The sequence below is a fragment of the Lepidochelys kempii genome, chromosome 8 (genome assembly GCF_965140285.1).
Source record: "Lepidochelys kempii isolate rLepKem1 chromosome 8, rLepKem1.hap1, whole genome shotgun sequence".
Taxonomy (NCBI): Eukaryota; Metazoa; Chordata; order Testudines; family Cheloniidae; genus Lepidochelys; species Lepidochelys kempii.
In genome coordinates this window covers 63,742,184-63,764,758 of record NC_136387.1, presented here as the reverse complement: position 1 = coordinate 63,764,758, position 22,575 = coordinate 63,742,184, and the positions used below count along the sequence as shown (strand labels likewise).

At 44.4% G+C, this 22,575-nt stretch overlaps 1 protein-coding gene across 1 annotated transcript in view; it reads left to right on the top strand.

Annotated features, from left to right (window-relative positions):
• The window catches only part of LOC140915987 (coagulation factor XIII B chain), a 46,172-nt gene that overhangs the window by 21,486 nt on the left and 2,111 nt on the right, over positions 1–22,575 (top strand). The window contains exons 4-11 of the mRNA XM_073356731.1: positions 145–321; positions 494–670; positions 5,711–5,890; positions 6,246–6,431; positions 15,191–15,373; positions 16,718–16,924; positions 17,311–17,493; positions 17,885–18,095. Of these exons, the coding sequence (XP_073212832.1) occupies positions 145–321; positions 494–670; positions 5,711–5,890; positions 6,246–6,431; positions 15,191–15,373; positions 16,718–16,924; positions 17,311–17,493; positions 17,885–18,095 (1,504 nt within the window). The remainder of the gene's footprint in view (positions 1–144; positions 322–493; positions 671–5,710; positions 5,891–6,245; positions 6,432–15,190; positions 15,374–16,717; positions 16,925–17,310; positions 17,494–17,884; positions 18,096–22,575) is intronic.

Below are 22,575 nucleotides of genomic sequence, written 5' to 3'. Positions count from 1 at the left end.
CAAATTAAGTGCAATGCTTTGTGTCAGATTTGAATAGTCTACTAAAAACATGAGACTTTAATGAGGATCTAGCGAGAAAAATCCTATGTCATTAACTTTTAATGAAATAAGCCCCAAAAGTTATGTCTTTTTTTTTTTTTTAAGAGAGCTGTTTAGTACCAGACTTACATCACGGCCACTACTCCACAACCCAGCAGATCCTCAAACTGAATGAAACACTGATGTATGAATGTGATGAGGGATATCGCACCAGAGGAGGAAACACTACTGAAAAGGCAGTCTGTGGCACATATGGATGGTCCCTTACTCCGAACTGCACTAGTATGTTGTTGTCTTTAGAATCACTTAACCTGAATCTTCCGAAGTCTGGTATTTTTTAACTCTGCAGCCTTTGGGGTTTTTTATGGGAGAAAAGCTTCCAAACATTTAATGGATTTATTCTGATAGAGTTGTTTTAAATCTGTTTTACCCAGTGTGTGTGTTTCTTTTCTAGAAGTATTGTGCTCCTTGTTAAGTGAGATAGAACATGGGAATTTCTATCCCAGGAAGAAAAGCTATGAGGAAGGAGATGTGGTTCAGTTTTTGTGTCAGAAAAATTACTCTTTGAATGGATCTGATTTAATTCAGTGTTACGACTTTGGATGGTATCCAGAGCCTCCAATATGTGAAGGTAACTCTCTCTGTGTATCTCTTCCTGCCCCTACACCACCCTTACTATTACATTTAAAAATATACATTAAAATAACATTAACATTTCAAAGTGAAGCCCTCAAAAGTTAGGAAATGTCAGAATTAAGGCTGCCTGTGCAACCTTAATTCAGCCTCCTTATGCATATGCATTGATAGCCTTTAATTACATGATCACATACTATTCCACCTTCTCCCACCAAGCTCCAGCCCCTGTATCTGCCTCCTTCCCTTTCCGCCTCAGCTCCCCGTCCCAGCTCTTTATCTCTTTGTATTTGAATCAGGCTGCACACTGCCTGGGTGTCAGCAGAAGAAGCATTGAAAGCACAGAAAGAGTCTCTTCCTCCTCTTGGTTTTTGTAAACCCTCGTGGCCTGCAGCCGCTGGGAGCAGCAATTTCAAGGAAAGTCCTGCTCAGCCCTGGCAGCCTAGGATGGAGCATGTTTAGTTACTGTGTGGGAATGTCACGTGCAGTAGAATATGTGAGGGGATGGAGCATGCTCAGTGCAGATATAATCTTTAGAAAATTTAGCTGCCTAATTCTAAACTTCTACTTACTGAATACTAACTGCAATTTTCAGAGACTGACACATTTTCAGAGAAATGGCAAAAATTTCATCACTTACCTCAGTGTTTCCCACAGCCAAATGTAAAGTCCTTTCTCCAAAAAGTGGAGGCTCTAGAGCTTATCAATAAAAGAGTTGTAAAAATAAAATTTTATAATGGTCAAAACAACATATTTTCCCCCTAGTCTTCTTGTGGAAAACTGCTGCACCATTTAGCTGAATCGTTTAATAACACCACCACCACAAAAGTCAGCTTGAGGCAGACACCCAAAATGGGAAACTTCACCCTTAACGGTTCAAATTTGACTGTTTTATAAGCAATTGGAAAACAGCATCTTCTAATGGAAAGTGTCAGACAATCTTTACTATAAGAATTGTTACCTGCACCACCTGTCGTACAAGTGTGATAATTTAATGTGTCAGGGTTTGACCAAGAGATAATAGTAGCAATGTGACTTTGTATGAGACTCTAAACACTTCTCATGATGGTCTCGTCCTTCTGAAACCTGAAAGTATGTTCTCGGTTAAATGCCATATTATCTATCAGAGGAAAATCCTTGTCCCCTTGAAATCAAGGGCAAAACTCTCACTGACTCCAGTGGGATCAGGATCTTTTCCTTAGCATTTTACATTCACAACATACAATCATTTGGAGCTTAAAACTGGGACCAAATCATGTGTCCCTTGAAGGCCGTGGAGTTTATCACTGATGTCAGTGAGAGCAGTTTCAGGTCCCTGATTAATTTCTTAGCTTGCTCAGTTGATTCAAGGGGATCAAATGTGGAAAACATCAACACAAAGGCAAAAAATAGATCTAATTTTGGAGTGCAAGTTACAACTGAAAAGAAATAAGTAATGGTCAGAACATGTTGCAACCAAGTTGCTTGATTTGAATGCACATTAGAAGTGGGCATGGTCTTCCATAAAGAAATTAAGTTCTCTCTCTCTCTCTGTTACTTTTCAAAAGCAGAATAAACACGGAGCAAATTGTACATGTTTACTGCTGCTTTAACTTGAACTTTTTGTCACTGCACATGTGGGCTTATGCCAGTTATTAGTGCTGCTGTTGGAGACTCTGGGAACCTGTGGGTTGTGCCAGAGACTTGTTGCTATTGATTCATTTTTCATCCTGAAATTATGCAACCAACATGGATATGGTGGGATCTGCACACATCAGGATGCATATTGTTTTGTGCTCAGTTGTATGTAATAGTGTGGATGCCTCTCTCCATTATAGATTTGTCTCTGAATGGGGCAGATGCATGTCTGTGTATGATCCCTGTTCATTCTACAATGTTGCAGATGTTTTTATTATTTTGAATGTAACTATACTCTATTCTTCCAACAACAAGCACCTCAGGGAGGTGAACCCCTTCCAGCATTGACACGCATGCAGAAAGCATATATATGGCATTACTGGGTGTGCTACCTAGTAGCAGTGTTTGCACAAATTTACATTTCAGCCAGCTAACTTCTTTTACAACACCAACAGACTTTTGTTATGGGTTTTCATAGATTCCAAGGCCAGAAGGACCATTGTGATCATCTAGTCTGACCTCTTGTATAACACAGGCTATATAGAACTTGCCCAAAATAACTCCTAGAGCATATTGTTGAGGGGGGAAAAAAAATCCGATCTTGATTTAAAAATTGACAGTGACAGAAAATGCACTGCAACCACTGGTAAATTGTTCCAGTGGCTAATTACCCTCACTGTCAAAAATGCACGTCTTATTTCCAGTCTGAATTTATCTAGCTTCATGTTATACCTTTTTATGCTTGATTATAGAGCCCATTCTTAATTTTTTTCACCGTGTAGATACTTATAGACTGTAATCAAGTCACTCCTTAACCTTCTCTTTGATAATCTAAATAGATAGACTCAGAGAGATCAATCACTATAAGGCATGTTTTTAATCATTCTCATGGCTTTTCTCTGAACCCTCTCTAATTAATCAACTTCCTTCTTGAATTGTGGGCACTGCAACTGGACACAGTATTGCAGCAGCAGTTGCACCAGTGCCAAATATTAGAGCTGTAAAATAACATCTCTACTCCTAGTTGAGAGTCCCCTGTTTATGCATCCCAAGATTGTATTAGCTCTTTTGGCCACAGCATCGCGCTGTGACTCCCAAACCTTTTCCAGAGTCACTGCTTCCCAGGATAGAGTCCTCTACCCTGTAAGTGTGACCTACATTCTTTGTTCTTAGATGTATAGATTCAGCTGTATTAAAATGCATATTGTTTTGTGCCCTGTTTACCAAGTGATCCAGATCTCTCTGAAACAGTGACCAGTCCTCTTCTTTATCTACCACTCCCCCAGTTTGTGTCAGCTGCAAACTTTATCTGTGATTTTGTTTTCTTCTAGGTCATTGATAAAAATATTAAATACTGTAGGGCCAAGAACTGATTACTGTAGCATCCCACTGGAAACACACTTGCTCAGTGTGACTCCCTGTTTACAATTATGCTTTGAGACCTATCAGTTAGCCAATCTTTAATCCATTTTATGTGTGCCATGTTAATTTTATATCATCCTAGTTTTTAATCAAAATGTGTGGTAACAAGTCAAACACCTTACAGAAGGCTAAATGTATATTGCGTCAACACTATATTATCTTTGTCGACCCAACCTGTAATCTTGTCCCCCCTCCCCACCTCAACCCCCGCAAAAAATCAAGTTAGTTTGACAGCATCTGTTTTCCATTAATCCATGTTGATTTGCATTAATTACATTACCCTCCTTTAATTCTTGATTAATCAAGTATTGTATCAGCTTCTCCATTTTCTCTCCTATGATCGATGTAAGGCTGACAATTGTATAATTATCCAGGTCTCCCCGTTTACCCTTTTTAAAAATTGGCACCACATTAGCTTTCTTCCCGCATATAATTGTGATATGCTCTGTAATAGTGTATACTTGAAGTGTTGGGTCCTGGGTCACAGTTTACAGTTCCATCTTATCATTTTTATTAGGGCTGTCAATTAATCGCAGTTAATGTCTGTGATTGAGTGAAAAGAAAATTAACGTGTTAATCGCATACTTCTGGGCGTGGAAGGAGGCACCAGCGGCAGCCCCAGCATGTAGCTCTGCCGGTGGCTGAAGGCCGGAGCCCTGCGTCCTGAGGGAGGCTGAAGCCCAGAGCTACCAGCCTCAAGCCTATATTTGAAAATATAGAAAACCTCCAAAAATATTCAAATAAATGCTATTCTATCATTGTTTAACAGTGGGATTAAAACTGCAATTAATCGCAATTAATTTTAATTGCTTGACAGCTCTAATTTTTGTTGGTTTAAGCCCAATCTGTAACACTCCTTTTACCATAAATTTTTGTAATGATTTCTTGCACTCAGTGTTGTCTAACTTCACCTTCATAAACATTCTTGTTTTCTTATTACTAATAGATAAATGCTTTCACTGAAACTGTCAGATTGAACTTCTGAACTGGTTCACATTCACAACTGATATTTGCAGAATAGTCTAATGCAGCTGAAGACTAAAGTACCTGTGGCTATCGGATGTTGATCTTTTAAAATCTAGGACATGGTCTGAATAAGCAGCATGTGTTTCAAGATTAAGTTCAATACTTTTTAAAATTGACTGTGAGCTTTACCTGTGGGCTCCAAATTTTAGTTTTCAGTGGAAAGAGAAAATTGCATCCAATTTTTAAATAGCATTGGAGTGAGAACTGCATTTCAGTTATCAGTAAACTGGATTGTTAAGATCATTGGGTCAAATCCAATCTCTTTTAAACTCTGTTGAACTACATGGTTGACTGAGTCTGTGGGTGTAATTAATGTCCCTTTTCTGTGGCTACAATAGAGTGACAATACCCAGTGAACCCCTAGAAAGCAGAGTGGGACTCTGTAGTCCTTTGTTCATCATGGACCTAAACTCAGCAGGGGAGGTTTGGTGAACAGTTCAGAAAAGTGAACATGACCACTGTGTCCATCAACTACAATGATCACTAGCAACCCCCCTCTCCCCCCCCGATCAACAAAAATCGTTTTGGGGTGGATACCGCAGACCATGGCTACTCTTGCAGGACAAGAAGCTGTGGACAAGCTGCACTGATGCCCTATATCTGGATTGTGGAGGAGGATTTCCTTAACCTGTCTGTAAAGGCTTTTTTACTCAGGATTTGTGCAGACATTGAGAGTGTCAACCTATGAAAATAGCACCATCTTCCCAAAAATGTCTGTTATAGTGCTGGTTAAGTGTGTCAGGTCTGACTGTGGTGAGCTAGACTCTTAAGGTAAAAATTGGAACAATATGTATCACCCAGAGCTCTCCAGGTTCTGCTTCTATTGTTTCTTCACCAAGTTTGTTTCTCTGGCATGATCTTTTAAAATGTGCATGTGCATGTGTGTGAACCTTAGGAAACCAGTTTGCTTTCTTGATAGAGATGATCTGATCAAAGCCTCCACCACATGTCCAAATATGTATTTTCTTTCTAGATAGAAGAAATAAATGCCCTCCTCCACCTCAGCCTCCCAATGCCAATATACTCACAGATTTAAGAACATATCATAATGGAGCCAAAGTACATTTGGCATGTAAGCTTAATTTTACAATGAAAGGATCAGAAGAAATCCAGTGTGAGAATGGAAAATGGACTTCACCCCCAAGTTGCATTGGTTAGTAGTTGCTTTACAACTGTTTGGAGCTGAAGTAAAACCCCAGTTCAAAACATGTCTTAATCTTCATGTCTGTGCCTCAGTTTCCCCATCTTTAAAATTGGGGTGATGATATTTACTTCCTTTGTAAAGTGCTTTGATGCCAATGCATGAGAAGTGTTATGTAAGAACTAGGTATTGATCATTTTGGGACAGGATGAGGGAAGAGCCAGGATCTGAAGATGGAAGATACAGTCTATAAGACCAATCTTTTTTTTTCTTGTGCATTTGGATGTAGTGTCTCGTGGGGAGGAAATAGTTTGTAAATATGAATAATTTGAGAGTGGTGTTTCCAATTTTTTTGCTGTAGCTTCAGAAGCCAAAGAAAAAATACCATGTGATCAGCCCCCACCTATTGAGAAGGGTACACCAATAACTGAGGACAAGATGTATTACACAGGAGACACTGTTAGGTACAGTTGTGATCATGGCTACAGTATAAATGGATCAAACGAAAGAACCTGTAAAATGGGCAAATGGACATCACCTCCGAAATGTATTGGTAAGTATTCTGCTTGCAGTGTTATAACTCCTCATCCCTGGGAGGTGCTCCCATACTACAGAGATTGTTGATGGAACAATCTGGATGGATAGATTAATGGTCATTATTGTCATTAATCACAATAAATTGTATACTATATTTGCAGTTATATTTCAGTTAATTACTGGTGCTGGCACTTGTATTTAAATATTTTATAACTGTTTTCTTGTCCATGCTGCTTTAAATATTTTGAAATATTCAAACTCTGAGGCTTCATGAGTTGCTTTTTTGCTTAATGGCTTCTATATCATAGACTCATAGAAATGTAGGACTGGAAGGAACCTGAATAGGTCATCTAGTCCAGTCCCCTGTACTAGTAGTGTCTAAACCTCCAGTGACTGAGATTCCACAACCTCCATAGGTAATTTGTTTCGTTGCTTATAGTTCCTTACAGTTAGGAAGTTTGTTCCCAATGTCTAGTCTAAATATCCTTAGCTGCAATTTAAGACTATTATTACTTGGCCTGTCCTCAGTAGTTAAGGAGAACAGTTCATCGCCCTCATCTTTATAACAATGTTTTTTACGTACTTGAACACTGTTACCAGGTGCCCCCTCAATCTTCTCTTCTCCAGACTAAACAAATCCAATATTTTCAATCGTTCCTCAGAGGTCATATTTTCTAGACCTTTAACCATTTTTGTTGCTCTTCTCTGGACATTCTCCAATTTGTTCATCTCTTTGATGAAGTGTGGTGCTCAGAACTGGACACAGTATTCCAGTTGAGATCATATCAGTGCTGAATAGAGTGGAAGAATTGTTTCCCATGTCCTGCTTACCACACTCCTGCTAATATATCCCAGAATGATGTTGCTTTATTTGAAACAGTATTACAGTGTTGACTCATAATTATTTTATGATCCACTGTAACGCCCAAATCATTTTGTATTTGTACAATTGATTATTCCTTCCTAAGCGTATACTTTGCATTTGTCCTTATTGAGTTTCAATCTATTTATTTCTGATCATTTCTCCAATTTTCAAGTTCATTTTGAAGTCTAATCTTGCCCTCCAAAGGGCTTGCAAACCCCTCCAGACTGCTATAATCCACAAACTTTATAAGTGTATTCTCTATGCCATTATCCAAATTATTTATGTGGGAAATAAATAGAACTGGACCTTACTCAATACGCCCTTCTAACTTGATTGTGAACCGTTGATAATTACTCTAAATATGGTCTTCCAACCAGTTGTGTATTCATCTTATTCATCTTCCAACCAGTTGTGTATTCATCTTCCAACCAGTTGTGTATTCATCTTATAGTAGGATGCACAACCATATTTCTCTAGTTTGTTTATGAGAGAGTCATGTGAGGCAGTATCAAAAGCATTAGTAAAATCAAGGTATGTCACATCTACTGATTTCCTCCCATCCACTGGACTCCCCACTGGTTCAAGGGTATGCTGCCACCATGGGTTCTATTACCTTGTCCTCTGTTGTGCCCTGGGCAGCTTCTGGCACCGTCACAGAGCTATCGGGCTTGTTGGCACCACAGCTTGCGCTGCTTGGGCCTTAGACTATGGAGTTGAGGCAGATTCCAGGCCCAGCACCGAAGGTCCCCCTCAACTATGGTGCATCCTTCAGCAGTGTTGTCATTTTGGTGGTAGATTTCTTCAAGTTTGGTCTCACCCTTAGCCTCAGTACCAATGCCTCTCCTGGTACCAGGTGGGATTGTGTCTCATTCAGTACTGCCGGTGCTGATCCCCCATTCCTCTACAGCACTGATGCAACCCCCATATTGGGTTTCAGATGACTCTGACCATTTGTTTGCCCTGTCGGGGCTGGCTCCCCTGTTGTCTACTCAAGATCCAAGTCAGGGTTGTCCTCCCACTAGTTGTTGGACAGGCATCAGAGACTCCCCTGGGATCACCATTAATACTGAGATCAACACCTGTTCTGCAGTTGGGACAGGGGTTCTTGGACCTGGCCTACTGGCAGCCAATGCCTTATCTTTAGGTCCAGTGGCCTCCTTGAGATGCTCCTTGATCCCTGAGGTCCCACTCCTCAACCCTCTCCACAGTGAGGTCACTCATCCTGATGGTGGCTCCCATTTCCAAACCACCTCAACTGCAAGTAATCACTGAGTCTATTCCCCCGGGACCTCCAGGACTATTCTGACTGGATCTTGTGGTTCAAGGACAAGACCCTCATTGGCTGAACAAATCACCTTCTCAGACAACTCCACTGTGCTGGAATCATCCTCTCCCTTGATGCCCAAGGACTTTAAAACATATCAGGACCTCCTGAGGTATGTGGTTGCTACCTTGAGTAGAAGGTAGCATTTCCAGTTAGAAGCAGCACTATAGACTGGGATTCTACTCTGGTATTTCCTGATCTCCAAGGGATGAGACCTATCATCGAGCTCCATGAAGTCAACAAATACCTCAGATATATGAGATTCCATATGATCACCTTAGCAACTATCCTCCCTTGTTTCTTAAGTCACAATGGCTGGTTTGCTGCCCTGGACCTTCAGGGTACTTATTTCTATGTAGTAATTCTTCTGATCCATAGGAGATTTATCATAGCTGGTCAGCGCTACCAGTATGTCATGCTGCCTTTTGGCCTGTCTTCTGATTCCTTGCCAAATGCATGATTATGGTAACAGTGTACCTCAGTGAGAAGGGAATTCATATCTTCCCATATCTGGAGGATTGGTTACTGAGGGACAAGTCCAGAGAGGAAGTCCTCTGTCATGTCCACTTCTCCCTATGCCTCCTCAGTCATCTAGGTCTAAACAGAAGGATGTCAACACTGGTTCCAACTCAAAGAATCAAGTTCTTTGGGGCCTTGATACTCTCTACAAGTTTGAGAGCAGTTCAGCCAATGAAGCAATTCCAGGCAATCTGCCACCTTTTGTTTGGAGCTGCAGTCTCAACCCTCAGCCACCGCCCAAGCATGCCTGAGGTTGCTCGGTCATATGGCTGCATCAACACAGGTATTCCAATATGGCAGGCTGTGCCTATGTCCTTTTCAGATGTGGCTGAACTCAGTCTATTATCCAAATCATCATCTCTTGGACAATCTGGTTGGACTTCCTCTGCCAATTCTGGACTCCTTACAGTGGTGGATGGCTCAGGGCTATGTGTGCCAGGATGTTCCCTTCACTCAGTCCCCTCCAACCATTACTATTGTCACTGATGTCCCTGTAATAGGTTGGGGAGCACATTTGGGGTTGTTGAAAGTTCAAGGCTTGTGGTTGGAACAGGAAGCTTCCCTGTATGTCACTGTCCTGGAGCTTTGTGCCATCTACAATGCCTGTCAGGTCCTTCAAGATTGTATCAGGGACTCGGCAGCTCACCAAAAATACAACTGCAATGTATTATGTGAACAGACGGGGGAAGCACATTCCAACATGTTGTCAGGAAGTGATCAGGCTCTGGCAGTTTTGCATGGAGGAAAACATTACACCTATGGCTAATCACTTACTTGGGATCCAGAATCACCTGCCAGATCATCTCAGCAGAAATTTCTTCCTGAACCATGAATGGTGCCTGAAGTGCAGCATCCTGCAGACCATCTTTACAGTTTGGGGCATCCCAACAATCGATCTGTTGGCTATGAGACACAAAAAGAAATACTGGCTGTTTTGTTCCTGAGGGGATGTCAGTCTGGGTTCCCTGACAAATGTTTTTCACATGAGCTGGGAATCGATACTTTTGTAGACTTTTCCTCCAATTCCAATCATCCCTCAGGTCATTCTCAAGCTGAAATTGGACCACGCTAAGCTCATTCACATTGCTCCAGCGTGGCCAAGGCCTGACTGCCCATTTCTCTTCCTCTTCATCCTGATCTCCTGTCTCAGCATCATGGTGGATGCTGTGTGGTTAGTTGAGGAGAAGAAACGATGTTTAGAGGCAGTCTGGCAAGTCCTTATCAATAGTAGGAAGCCCTCCACCAGAATGATCTATTTGGCTAAGTGGAAACAGTTCTCAATACGGGCATTTAGCCCAGGGACTTTATCCAAAGCTGGCTTGTATTCAGGACCATCTTGGAGTACATTTTACACCTTCAGTCTTCTTGCCTAGCACTTAGTTCATTGACAGTCCATCTGACAGTGGTTTCAGAGTTTCATCTTCCCATCCATGGGAAGTTGGTGTTTTCAAACCCCATAGCAGTGAGGTTCTTGAAAGGAGTCCCTCATCTCCACCTGCCACTTAAAGAGTCAATTCCTTTGTAAGACCTTAATAGTTTTAGCAGGTCTTCTGGGGCCTCTGTTTGAGACTCGGACTATTTCTTTCTCCCGTCTGTGTCAGAAAACTGACTTGTGACAATGTCTTCAGGGAGAGTGGGTGAGTTTCAGGGTTTCATAGCAGAAACCTTTTGCATGCAATTTTCTAAAGGCAAAGGCCATATCCTGAGTTTTTATCCAAAGTGTTTCCCAATTTCACTTGTACCAAGTATGTATTTACCAGGCCCTTGAGGAAGTGGACAGCCATGGGGTTGGCAAAGATGGTGCACCCTGCCACTCCCAGATGAAATGCAGATATAGCTTCTAGGTGTACCTTGATGGAAGAAGCAGCCAGACCTTGCTGCTTGAGGTGTAACCGGTATTCTGGGATGAGAGGGATGGGGGCCTGCAATGGTTAAGTGCAGCCCTGGGAGCACCAGATAGCAAATCTCTTCCACTTTGCCAGATAGGTGGCCCTAGTAGAGGGCATCCTGCTACCGAGCAGAACTTCTCTGACCGGCTGTGAACACATGAGCTCCATGGGGCTTAGCCATGAAGCTTCCAGGCCGTGAGGTTGTGTATGAGCAGAAATGGGAACACGTACAGCAGATAGTCCGACTATGAGAGGAGGAAGGCATCTGCAATGGAGCCTTGGCTGTGGTTCTTGAAACAGCAGAACAAATAGTACTTTCTGTTGTTTTGAGTGGCGAAGAGATCGATGTGGGGAGTTCCCCATCTCTGGAAGATGATTAGGGAAAATCGGGGTCTGTACCTCCGACGTTCAGTGCAAAGGAACTGAAGGGGTCAGGCTGGTGCTGTCCTTATGGCATGGGGCGGAGCTAGGGCTGCTGGGCATGAGCTCCGCCCCTATGAGTGCTGCTAGGAAAAGTTCTTTGGCTCCAGTGCTCTGGGGGTGCAAGCACCTAAGTTGAAAACACATCTGTAACACATCTTGAAGAACAACAGTTACAGCTAGGTAACTGTTTTTTGTCTTTCCCTCCTCACTGAGTAATGGGCCTACCCTATCCTTGCTCTTCCTCTTTGTTCTCATGTATTCGTTGAAATTTTTTTTACCCTTTATGTCACTTGTTATTTTAATCTTATTTTGTACCATGACCTTGCATCCAATGAAGTGAGCTGTAGCTCACGAAAGTTTATGCTCAAATAAATTTGTTAGTCTCTAAGGTGCGACAAGTACTCCCTTTCTTGTTACAGGTAGGTAACCATTTTTTCTTCTTGGAGTAGATGCAGCCGAGTATTCTATTTTGGTGACTCGGAAGCAGTACTCGTAGGAGGTGGGGCTTGGACTCTATTTAAACAAGGAATGTAGGATTGTCTTCCCACAGTTTGTCAGGGACTGCATCTGAATAGTCAGGACTAGAGGTTGGAGCAGAAGTCAATGCCGAACATAGGATTGGGACTGGGCAAGGATTGCACTAGAACAGAGATCTGGGGACAGGCCAGGGTCAGAATGGCGATCAGAGTCTGTAGACAAGCCAAAATCCGTACCGTAGCTGGAGTCCAGATATAGGCCAAAGGTCAAAGCCAGGTGTGTAGAGTCAGCAGACAGAGGCAAGGCTGGAGCAGATCAGTAACAAGGCTGGAGCCAGATCTGGGTAGGAGAAGGACAAGACTGGAACAGGGCTCAGGTAAGGCTAGGGCAGGAACAGAAACTATCGGGAGCAAGCTGGGAGTCTAGTTCATTGTGATGCTGCAAGAGGGTTCCTGGCAGGGTAGTGCTGTTGAACAGACTGATCTGCAGCTCTGGTGTGGTTGAGGAAATACTTGAGCCTGGGGATCATCTGAGTCAGGCTCTACTCTGGGACAAGCTGCTGCTGCACACCTGAAGGCTGAGTGACTGCAGGCTCTGTGGGAACAGTAAGTTTAGTGCAGCTGAGTTGTTGCCGCATGCCAGAATGGCCACTCACCACAGATCTGTTGGAGGGGCAGCTGAGCAAGCAGCTCTGGTTTGGCTGCAGGTTTGCCTCACTGTTTGCATCTGATCTGGAAACAGCAGTAGTGGCCTACTGATCTGTAAAAGTACGTCCAATATAGGAATGTCACTTATGAATGCTGTCAACATTGCCTGGGTGCTCATGGAATGACCTTGCACCTTTTGAGAAGGTGTAGCTTGGGCTACATTGCATGCTGCCACCATACAAGAAGTTATCCACCTGGATATCATCTGTGAAGAGACCACTTGACACTTCATTCGGTTTGCATATGTGACAAACAATCGAGGTGAGGAGCAGAAAGGTTTGGTCCTATCTAATAAAAAGCTAGACATCGCTGACATCCAGCATCTGAAGATATTGTTCCTCTGGGGTTGAATGCAGCTTAGGTCGGACCATCTGCTGTACATGTTCCCATTTCTGCTCGTACATAACCTCCTGGCCTGGAAGCTTCATGGCTAAGCCCCATGGAGCTCATGTGCTCATAGCTGGTCAGGGAAGTTCTGCTCGGTAGCAGGATGCCCTCTACTAGGGCCACCTATCTGGCAAAGTGGAAGAGATTTGCTATCTGGTGCTTCCAGGGCTGCACTTAACCATTGCAGGCCCCCATCCCTCTCATCCCAGAATACCTGTAACACCTCAAGCAGCAAGATCTGGCTGCTTCTTCCATCAAGGTACACCTAGAAGCTATATCTGCATTTCATCCGGGAGTGGCAGGGTGCGCTGTCTTTGCCAACCCCATGGCTGTCCACTTCCTCAAGGGCCTAGAGTGTCTATACCCACACGTTCGGCAGCTGATCCCTACATGGGACCTCAACCTGGTTCTTTTGAAACTGATGGGATCTCCCTTTGAACCATTGGCAAATTTCTTACTCCTATATCTTTCATGGAAGGTCGCCTTTCTAATTGCGATTACTTTGGCAAGGAGGGTCTTGGAGGTCAAGGTCCTCACTTCTGACCCTCCATACAACTCTTCTTTAAAGACAAGGTGCAGCTCAGGTCTCTCTCAGTTTTCCTTCCAAAGGTCGTGTACCAGTTTCACTCCAACCAGGACACTTTCTTGCCTGTGTTTTATCCCAAACATCATGCGAGCAACTAGGAGTAGAGCCTCCACTCTCCAGACGTTTGACAGGTGCTCACCTTTTTATATTGAATGCATGAGGCCATTCCAAAAGTTGAACTAGCTATTCATGGTGGTGGCAGACTGTATGAAAGGTCTCCCAGTCTCATTGCAGAGGATCGCATCATGGATTATCTCCTGCATCCCCACCTGCTATGAATTAGCCAACATTCCAGCCCCGGCTCTCAATGCTCACTCCACAAGAGCACAGGCCTCATCAACGGCGTTCCTGGCCCAGGTGCTGATTCAGAAGATCTTCAGGGCAGTGACGTTGTCTTCAGCGCACACTTTTGCCACTCACTACGCCATCACCCAGTAAGCTAGTGATGATGCAGCCTTTGGCAGAGCAGTGCTCCAGTCCTACCATAGCTCCGACCCCACCGCCTAGGTAGGGCTTGGGAGTCACCTAACTGGAATTGATATGAGCAAGCACTCAAAGAAGAAAAAATGGTAACTGTGGTTCTTCGAGATGTGTTGCTCCTATCCATTCCAGACATGCCTGCCTTCCCCTCCGTTGGAGTAACTGGCAAGAAGGAACTGAGGAGGTGCCTGGTCAGCAGGGTCATGTATTGAGCTCCATCAAGGCACCACTCCAGGGGGCTCCACAGCCAACCCGAAGGGTGCTGTTAGGGGAAAAACTTTTTGACAACCGTACATGCGGCGCGCACACACCTAACTGGAATGGAGATGAGCAACATATCTCGAAGAACAACAGTTAAAGGAAAGTGAGTAACGGTTTTTTCATAGTTTGACCTACTTTCCACTTCATATATCACTCTCTTTAGTTTTAGGTCATTGACACTATCTTGGTTCAGTCAGGGTGGTCTCTTACCATACTTCTACCTTTCCTATGCTCTTGTGCGCTTAATAATGTCTCTCTTAAAAACCTGCCAACACTCCTGATCTGTTTTTCGCTTAGACTTGCTTCCCACAGCATCTTATCTACCAATTCTCTGTTTGTAAAACCTTTTTGTCTTTATTCTGCAGTTTTTCCTCCTACTATTTCTTAGAATCATAAACTTTAATCGTTTCATGATAGAGTTCATATCTTTTCATCTCTTTATTTTTTCAAGCAGCCAGAAATGTGTTAAGCACCTCAGAAAACAAGTAAAGACACTCCCGTCCCAGACAAACATACAATCTAAATTTAGCATGACCCAAAAACTGAGAGTCATAAACAAAGGGGATTTGGATGGGGGAATGGTACAGGTAGGATAAGTATGGCAATGAGACTGCATGGTGACTCAGTAAGGCATTCACATGTCTTGGTGCTTCTATTCCTTTTTGTAACCCTTTTTTAAAAAAAGAAATAGCAGCTAAATTGTTGGAAGAAGTTGCAATTTTGTTTGTTACCCCAATTTCCATTTATTCTGTAGCTTTAACTTCCTTCCCAGAAATCTAGTTACATTGATTCTGGTACTATCATCTGAGAGAATTGTTGTGTACAGATACAGATTATGGCTACGGTTCTTCTCTTAGAAACGCTGGAAACTTGCTCCTCTCCACCTGCAATTAAAAATGGTGCTAGTTTTGGACCCTTATTGACAAACTACACAACAGGTTCCTCAGTAAAATACAGATGCTATCGGTACCACACATTGGAGGGTCCTGAAACTGTTCATTGTATACAAGGAAAGTGGACAGCTCAGCCAACTTGTTTAGGTGAGTCTTGTAGAAAAACTAAATGTTGTATTCTATTATTTGTGATTGATAAGACCATGAAAAAAACAAACCCATATAGCTCTATGGGAAATGCTGCGGTCTCAGTTAAATTTCAGGTGGATAATGCCTGCCTCACACAAACAGCTACCACGATGATATCTTTCTCTGTAGACTTGCTGAGACAAGTACTTGATGGCTGAAAGAAAGAATCCTTGTCTCGTCTCTTGAATTTTTGCCTTGTGGTCAGTTTTGAGGCATAGTTGTGGGACAGTTTGCATTGTCATTTCCCAGGCTGTAGCTTTTTTTCTGGATAATCAGAGACTTTATTCTCCTGTGCTGTTTCTCAACACCTTTCATAAGAACTAAATTTGCAGGAAAAAATTAGTACGTATACAGAGAGGGTAATAATGGTAGAGCAGATCCTTAGTAGTAACCAGATTTTCTTTAAAATGTCATTATTAGAAAACTCTTTTATAGTAAAGCACAAACAGACAGGGTGCTGGAACAATTTGTATAGTGGGGGTGCTGAGAGCCATTGAACCAAACTGTAAACGCTGTATATAATGGAAACCACTTCAAGTTAGGGGTGCTACAGCACCCCCTGCATCCCTAGTTCCAGCATGCATGCAAATAGAAGACCAATACAATTATATTTACTTATTTAATGTAATAAAATGTGCATATCTATCAATTTAAAAACAACCAAAATAAAACAGACCTTTAACTCAATTTAACTTAAAAGAAAATCAAGAAAAAGCAAACACTCCAAACGATTAAAAAATACCACCCCCTCAAATCAATTCCTCAGTCAGACATCTAAGTAAAAAAGTTAAATTTGCCAGGTGTTGGCTACACTTGTCCTGGAATGGCTGACAAAATCTAGCATCTCTAGTACTTCTGTCAGTTCCGGTAGATGACTCTCTTCCTCTTAAAAAGATTTTCCCAGTTATGGTAACTAAGTAGGATTAATGCTCTTATCTCTGTCATCAGCAGAAGTGAATTATTTACCATCAGTAAACACAGCCTGAGATACCACATGCATCATTGGTACTGATTAGTCTGATTTCCAGGAATGACAGGAATTAGCCTGATTTCCCGTAAAGTTTGTGTCAAAAGGAGTTTGTCCCCTGTGATGGGGCAGTTCACATTCCCCAACTTACCTTTAATTTTACCTATTCTAATTGTGATTTCTGGTGAGTAAAGATCTAAAGAAGTTGTAGCATTTCATATAAAGTTCAAATCAGTTTGCAGGATCATTGAGTTATAAGCCTTTTTTGGCTAAGAACTTTTAAATTTGGGAATTGTTACGAAATATTTGTATAAACGTAGATGTTTGTTTTCCAGAACCATGCACTCTTAATGTGGATGAAGTTAGCAATAACAACATAGAGATGAAATGGAGACTGGAAGGAGAGTTATTTTTCCTGCATGGTGACACTATCGATTTTGTATGTAAACAGGGATACTATTTGTCAGCCTCCAGCAGGCCGTCTCAGCTAACAGTACAGTGTACCCGTGGAAAACTCAGATATCCAACATGCATTATGAAAGGTAAAATAAAGCTGTTTTTGCAGTCCTATAGTAACTCACCCAGTTCAGACACACTGAGATAGCTTTGCTTGAACAGTAAAGATATAGACTCTGCTATTAATAACAATAGAAGTTTAGGGTCAAATTGTCCCTTCCATAGCAAAGAAGTATTTTAAAATGATATGAACACAGCAGAAGAACACATTTTCCTGGGGGGTAGGGATGCCTTCAGAAGGGGGGTGAGACTTGTCTTTCTAAACACTTGGAGCCCAAAGATTTGCTGAGAATCCCAGCTCCAGAATTTAAGTGCATACAAAGTAAGAAGTTCTTGTAAGGTGCCAGATTCTCCTCTAAGACACACTGTATGTCTCTTTGTTAAAGTTTTTGACACTATTTATTTTATGTAGATCCCAAAGAAAAATGTGGCTCCCCCCCTATTATTAAGAATGGAGATGTTATTGACCCACGACTGACAGAATATGAGAGTGATTCTTCAGTTGAATATACTTGCTTTGATCATCATTTTTTGCAAGGGTCCAATAGAGTCTATTGTTCCAAAGGTCAATGGACTACCCCACCAGATTGCATAGGTATGTAAGATGTGCTTTTGTTTAAAAAAAAAAATAAAAAGTGACTCAATGATTCAACTTTTGTTTCAGGTTTTAATTATTAATTTCCCGTATTCAAATTAAGTTCTCAATCTGAGCAATTTTGATAGATGTGAAGCCTCTGGGCTTTGGTAGATCTGGGGAAACCTGCAGTTGTTTATCCTGTTTTCCTAAGCCTATAAGAATTGGAGTATGTATGCAACATCCAAAAGTACTATCATCTGATATTTGTCTAATACATAGAAGGGAGGAAGGTGTTTGTGTCTAATTTTAATATACTAGCTATAGCCAAATAATGCAGTCTTATATATTAATATTAACCTGTATATTAAGTTATAAAGGAGATTAACTATGCATCTTTTTTGTGTTTAAGAACCATGCACTTTATCGAAGGATGTAATGGACAAAAATAACTTAATACTGAGATGGAGTTTTGATGACAAATCTTATTTTTTCCATGGGGACTACATTGAATTTCTATGTAAAGAGAATCATTATGGAGCACCATCAACCTCAGAGTTTGATTTTAGAGTAGAGTGTAGCAGAGGACAGCTGACATATCCAAGATGTGTTGAGAGAGGAAGGTAAGGCTAAGGCAGTATTTAATTTGAAATTTGTACATGCATATGTATAATATTTTAATTTCCATTTATGGGCTACCATTTCCAAGATGATTAACCAGCACTAATACTGATTCTCAACCAAACTATGGCTCTGATATAGTTACATGTGGCTAGTATATTTATGTGCATTTCACATATGGCTTCTATGAGTCACATAGTTTTGTGGTTGGTCCTTTTTTGTGGGTTGGAGAGGGAGCAACAGAAGTAGTTGTTATAGAATCTCTGAAAAAAATTAAATATCTTCCTGTGTGACGTGAGTTGAAACTGTTTGGTCTAGTGGTTAGAACCAACGGCCTAAGAACCAGAAAGATGTTGACTGTAGTTTTCTGATGGCTGAATCAAAAGTATTAAATGGCAGGAGTTCTTATACTAGGAGTTGCAACCTCTAGATGGGTGGCACCAGTCTGGCTCGAAAGTTGTGGTGAAACTATACGATCACAGTTGCCATTGGACACAGAAAGCAAACAAAGGAGAAGTTCTTTGAGTGATTGCTCATGTGCATTCCACACAAGGTGTGCGTGCTTGCCATGTGCCCCGGTGCAGGAAGTTTTTCCCCTAGCAGTACCCATAGGGGAGCACCCCTAGCAACCCCTGGAGTGGTGCCTCTATGGCACAGTGTAAGGGGTGCTGCGTGCTCCCCCCACCCTCAGTTGCTTCTTGCCAGCAGTGAAGGTGCATTGGAACTGCTCTGCTCCAGCTTGGCTGCAGCTTTCCTCTTGAACTCTTGTTCGTTCAGTTAGTAGTACCTGTAGTTAAAGTAGTTTAGTGCACCCAGATCAGGGCATGCCCCATGCCCTGGGCTTTAAGTCATGCAACACTTGCAGGCGGCCGATGCCAGTGAGTTATCCTCATGCAGACTGTTTACACTGTCTGGGGGAAACCCATCTCAGCGATCGCGGCAAGATTTGCAGGTCCTTCAAGCCTCAGACCAAGAAAGAATGGGACATTTGGCTCCAAGCCATTCTGATGGAGTCGGCGTTGACCCCTACGCTGGTGCGCCGCTCCGAGTTGGCACCGAGTACTGCGGTGTTGGTATGTGGCGACCCTTCGGTGCCTTCCACCAGTCGGCACCGCTCCTTGTCCGTGGGGCATGCCAAAAAGGCTAAGAAGAGGTCTTCTCCTCCGAGACACCGGAGCAAGACTGGGGGAGAGATTAGACCCAAGTTGGGCAGTTCTCAATCCCCATCAGCCTCCAGGCCTCCGACTCAGGTTAAGCGGAGCAGTCCGGTCCACTTGGCACTAACCTCCCCGGATGTCCAGGTGCCCTCCACGCCAGAGGCCCTGCAAGTGGCCCGGGACATTATGTCTCTGCCCGTAGCAGGGGCACCACCACCATTGGCTTCCCGGTCCAGAGGCAAGTCGCTGCTTGGATCTCCGCAGTCACCGTCTGGTCGGTACTGTTTGCAGTCTAGGGAATGTTCCTGATGCCTTTGGCCGCTCAGCGACCACCTGTGTGCAGTCTGCGCCGGTCCCCATTCACCCCACCAGGTTGTCTGGCTGGGTTCCAACTGGCAGGAGTTCCAGGCACTGCTCCGACTCGAGGGAACATAGAGGTCCTGGTCTCCGAGAGGCTACCGTAGCCCATTGCACTACGGGCATCGATGCCGTTCCCGTTCTTTGTCTCACTCTAGGACCCCACCACAGCACCACTCCTGTGGTCCCAGGCGTCGATCACCGGCACCTCACTGTCGCAAATCCTCCCGTCAGAGCCAGTAGCGGAGCAGCTGCTACTGGCGGTACTCCTGCTCCTCCACACCAGGATCATGGTCTCATGATCGCACCATTCCTGATGCCACCGCTCCTCCCAGTCCTGGGACAGTGGCAGGTCGTATGCCAGCCCGGTCTCCCTTCGTAGTCGTCAGTCAATGGGACGGGCTAGTCAGGCTGAACAGCTTGCTCCGCTGGTGCCACAGCAGGTGCTGTGGCACCGGGCTCCTTGGCTGGCACCAGGGTACCAGTGGGCCCTGTGGCCCATGGTGCAGCCCCCAATGGTGGCTCACTTGGTGGCCGGAGCCTTAGAGAGAGCCTTAACCATCGGTCTCCCTCTCTCAGCCTCCCAGAAAGGAATCGGTGGGGCTTTCATCTCCGGTTCTGCGCCCAGAGGGCGACCAAGTGGTAGGACCTCCGGTATTGGGGGGTATGCAGAGTACCACACCCCCATTCTCATCCTCCCCTGATGAGGCAATTACGCCCCCTCCTCCACCTGTTCTGCAGGAGGACTATAAGGCCCACCAGGAACTGTTGAAAAGGGTGGCTTCGAGCCTCAACCTTCAAGCCGAGGAGGTGGAGGAACCCTCGGACTCCCTTTTCAGTGTCCTCTCAGCCTCGGTACTGGGCAGGGTGGCCCTCCACTCCACGAAGGGGTGGCAAAAATTTCAATCGCCTTGTGGCAAACCCCAGCTTCCTTGCCCCCAGCTCTAAGAGGGCAGAACACAAGTACTTTGTGCCTGCCAAGGGGCATGAATGTACACCCACAATGACCCCAGCTCTCTAGTGGTAGAGTCTGTCAACCACAGGGAGAGGCAGGGTGTCAAGGTTCCTCCCCCACTCTGAACTCTAGGGTATAGATGCGGGGACCTGCATGAAAACCTCCTAAGCTTACTTTTACCAGCTTAGGTTAAAACTTCCCCAAGGTACAAATTAATTTTATCCTTTGTCCTTGGAGTATCCACTGCCACCACCAAACTCTAACTGGGTTTACTGGGAAACGTAGTTTGGACACGTCTTTCCCCCAAAAATCGTCCCAACCCTTGCACCCCACTTCCTGGGAAAGGTTAGTTAAAAATCCTCACCAATTTGCATAGGTGACCACAGACCCAAACCCTTGGATCTGAGAACAATGAAAAAAGCATTCAGTTTCCTTACAAGAAGATTTTTAATAGAAATAGAAGTGGTCGCGGCTGACCTTGAATGTCTGTGGTGGCAGCCTACCTCAGACGTTATGGGGTTCAGATCTTCCCCATCTCAACGACTGGCTGGTCAAGGGCAGCTCCAGGTTGCAGGTGCGGGATTATGTGGTATTCCTCCTGTCCACATGCACCACCCTGGGCCTGTTGGTAAACGACACCAAGTCCACGTTAGTCCTGATGCAGCGCATAAAGTTTATCGGGGCAGTCCTGGATGCGACATCAGTCAGGGCCTCCCTCCCATCAGAAAGATTCGAGACCCTGACAGGGCTCATCAACACAGTCACAAGGTTCCCCGTGACTACCGCCAGAGTGTGCCTCCAGCTCCTGGGTTACATGTCAGCATGCACATATGTGGTTTGCCATGCCAGGCTCAGGATGAGGCCCCTCCAGCTCTGGTTGGCCTTGGTGTTCTCCCAGTCCAGAGACAGGATGGACAAGGTCCTCACTGTGCCTGAACCAGTGATCACCTCCCTATAATGGTGGTCCTCCCCGGGGAATGTGCCCCATGGGGTCCCATTCAGGGGCAGGCCCTCATCGGTGGAGCTGGTGTCCAACGCGTTGGACCTGGGATGGGGAGCCTATGTGGGGAACGTTCAGACCCAAGGTCTGTGGTCCGTGCAGGACTTTGCCCTGCATGTAAACGTTAAGGAGCTCAGGGCGGTCCAGCTGGCATGCATGGCCTTCTGCTCACACCTGGATAGCAGAGTGGTCAGGGTTCTCACGGACAACATGGCCTTGATGTTTCACATCAACAGGCAAGGCGGGGCCTGCTCCTCTGCTTTCTGCCAGGAAGCCCTCAGGCTGTGGGACTTTCGTATAGCCCACAGTATTTGCCTGCAAGCCCACCACTTATCAGGTGCCTGGAACTCACGGGCGGATCACCTGAGCCAAGAATTCTCCTCTCAGCATGCGTGGTCACTACACCCAAAGGTGAACAGGATTTTCCAAGAGTGGGGAACTTCCCAAGTGGACCTGTTCGTGACTTGGCAGAACTGCCAGTGTCCCCACGTCTGCTCCAGGGACCTGCTCTCCCAGGACCAGGGCCACTTCCTCCACCACAACCTAGCGGCACCACACCTCAAGGCATGGCTGCTCAATGGTTAGGCCAGGAGGAAAGGACATGCTTGGAAGGGGCTCAGTGCGTCCTCCTGGAAAGCAGACGGCCCTCTATGTGCCAGGCCTACCTGGTGAAGTGGTCTCAGTTTTCTTGGTGGGCAGACAACTGGGGTGTTTTGCCTGTGGTTACTCTGACCCAACTCATTTTAGACTACCTCTTTCACCTTAGAGCCCAAGGCCTAGTGCCCTCGTCCGTCAAGGTGCACTTGGCAGCCATATTGGCCTTCCACCCACCGGTGCAGGGGCACACAGTATTCTCCCATGCTATGACTGGCCGATTCCTTAAGGGATTGGTTCGTCTCTTCCCGTACGTTAGGCCCCCAGTCCCACTGTGGGACCTGAACTTGGTGCTGGCCCAGTTGATAGGTCCCCTGTTTGAGCCTCTAGCTACGTGCTCCTGGTCGCACCTCTCGTGG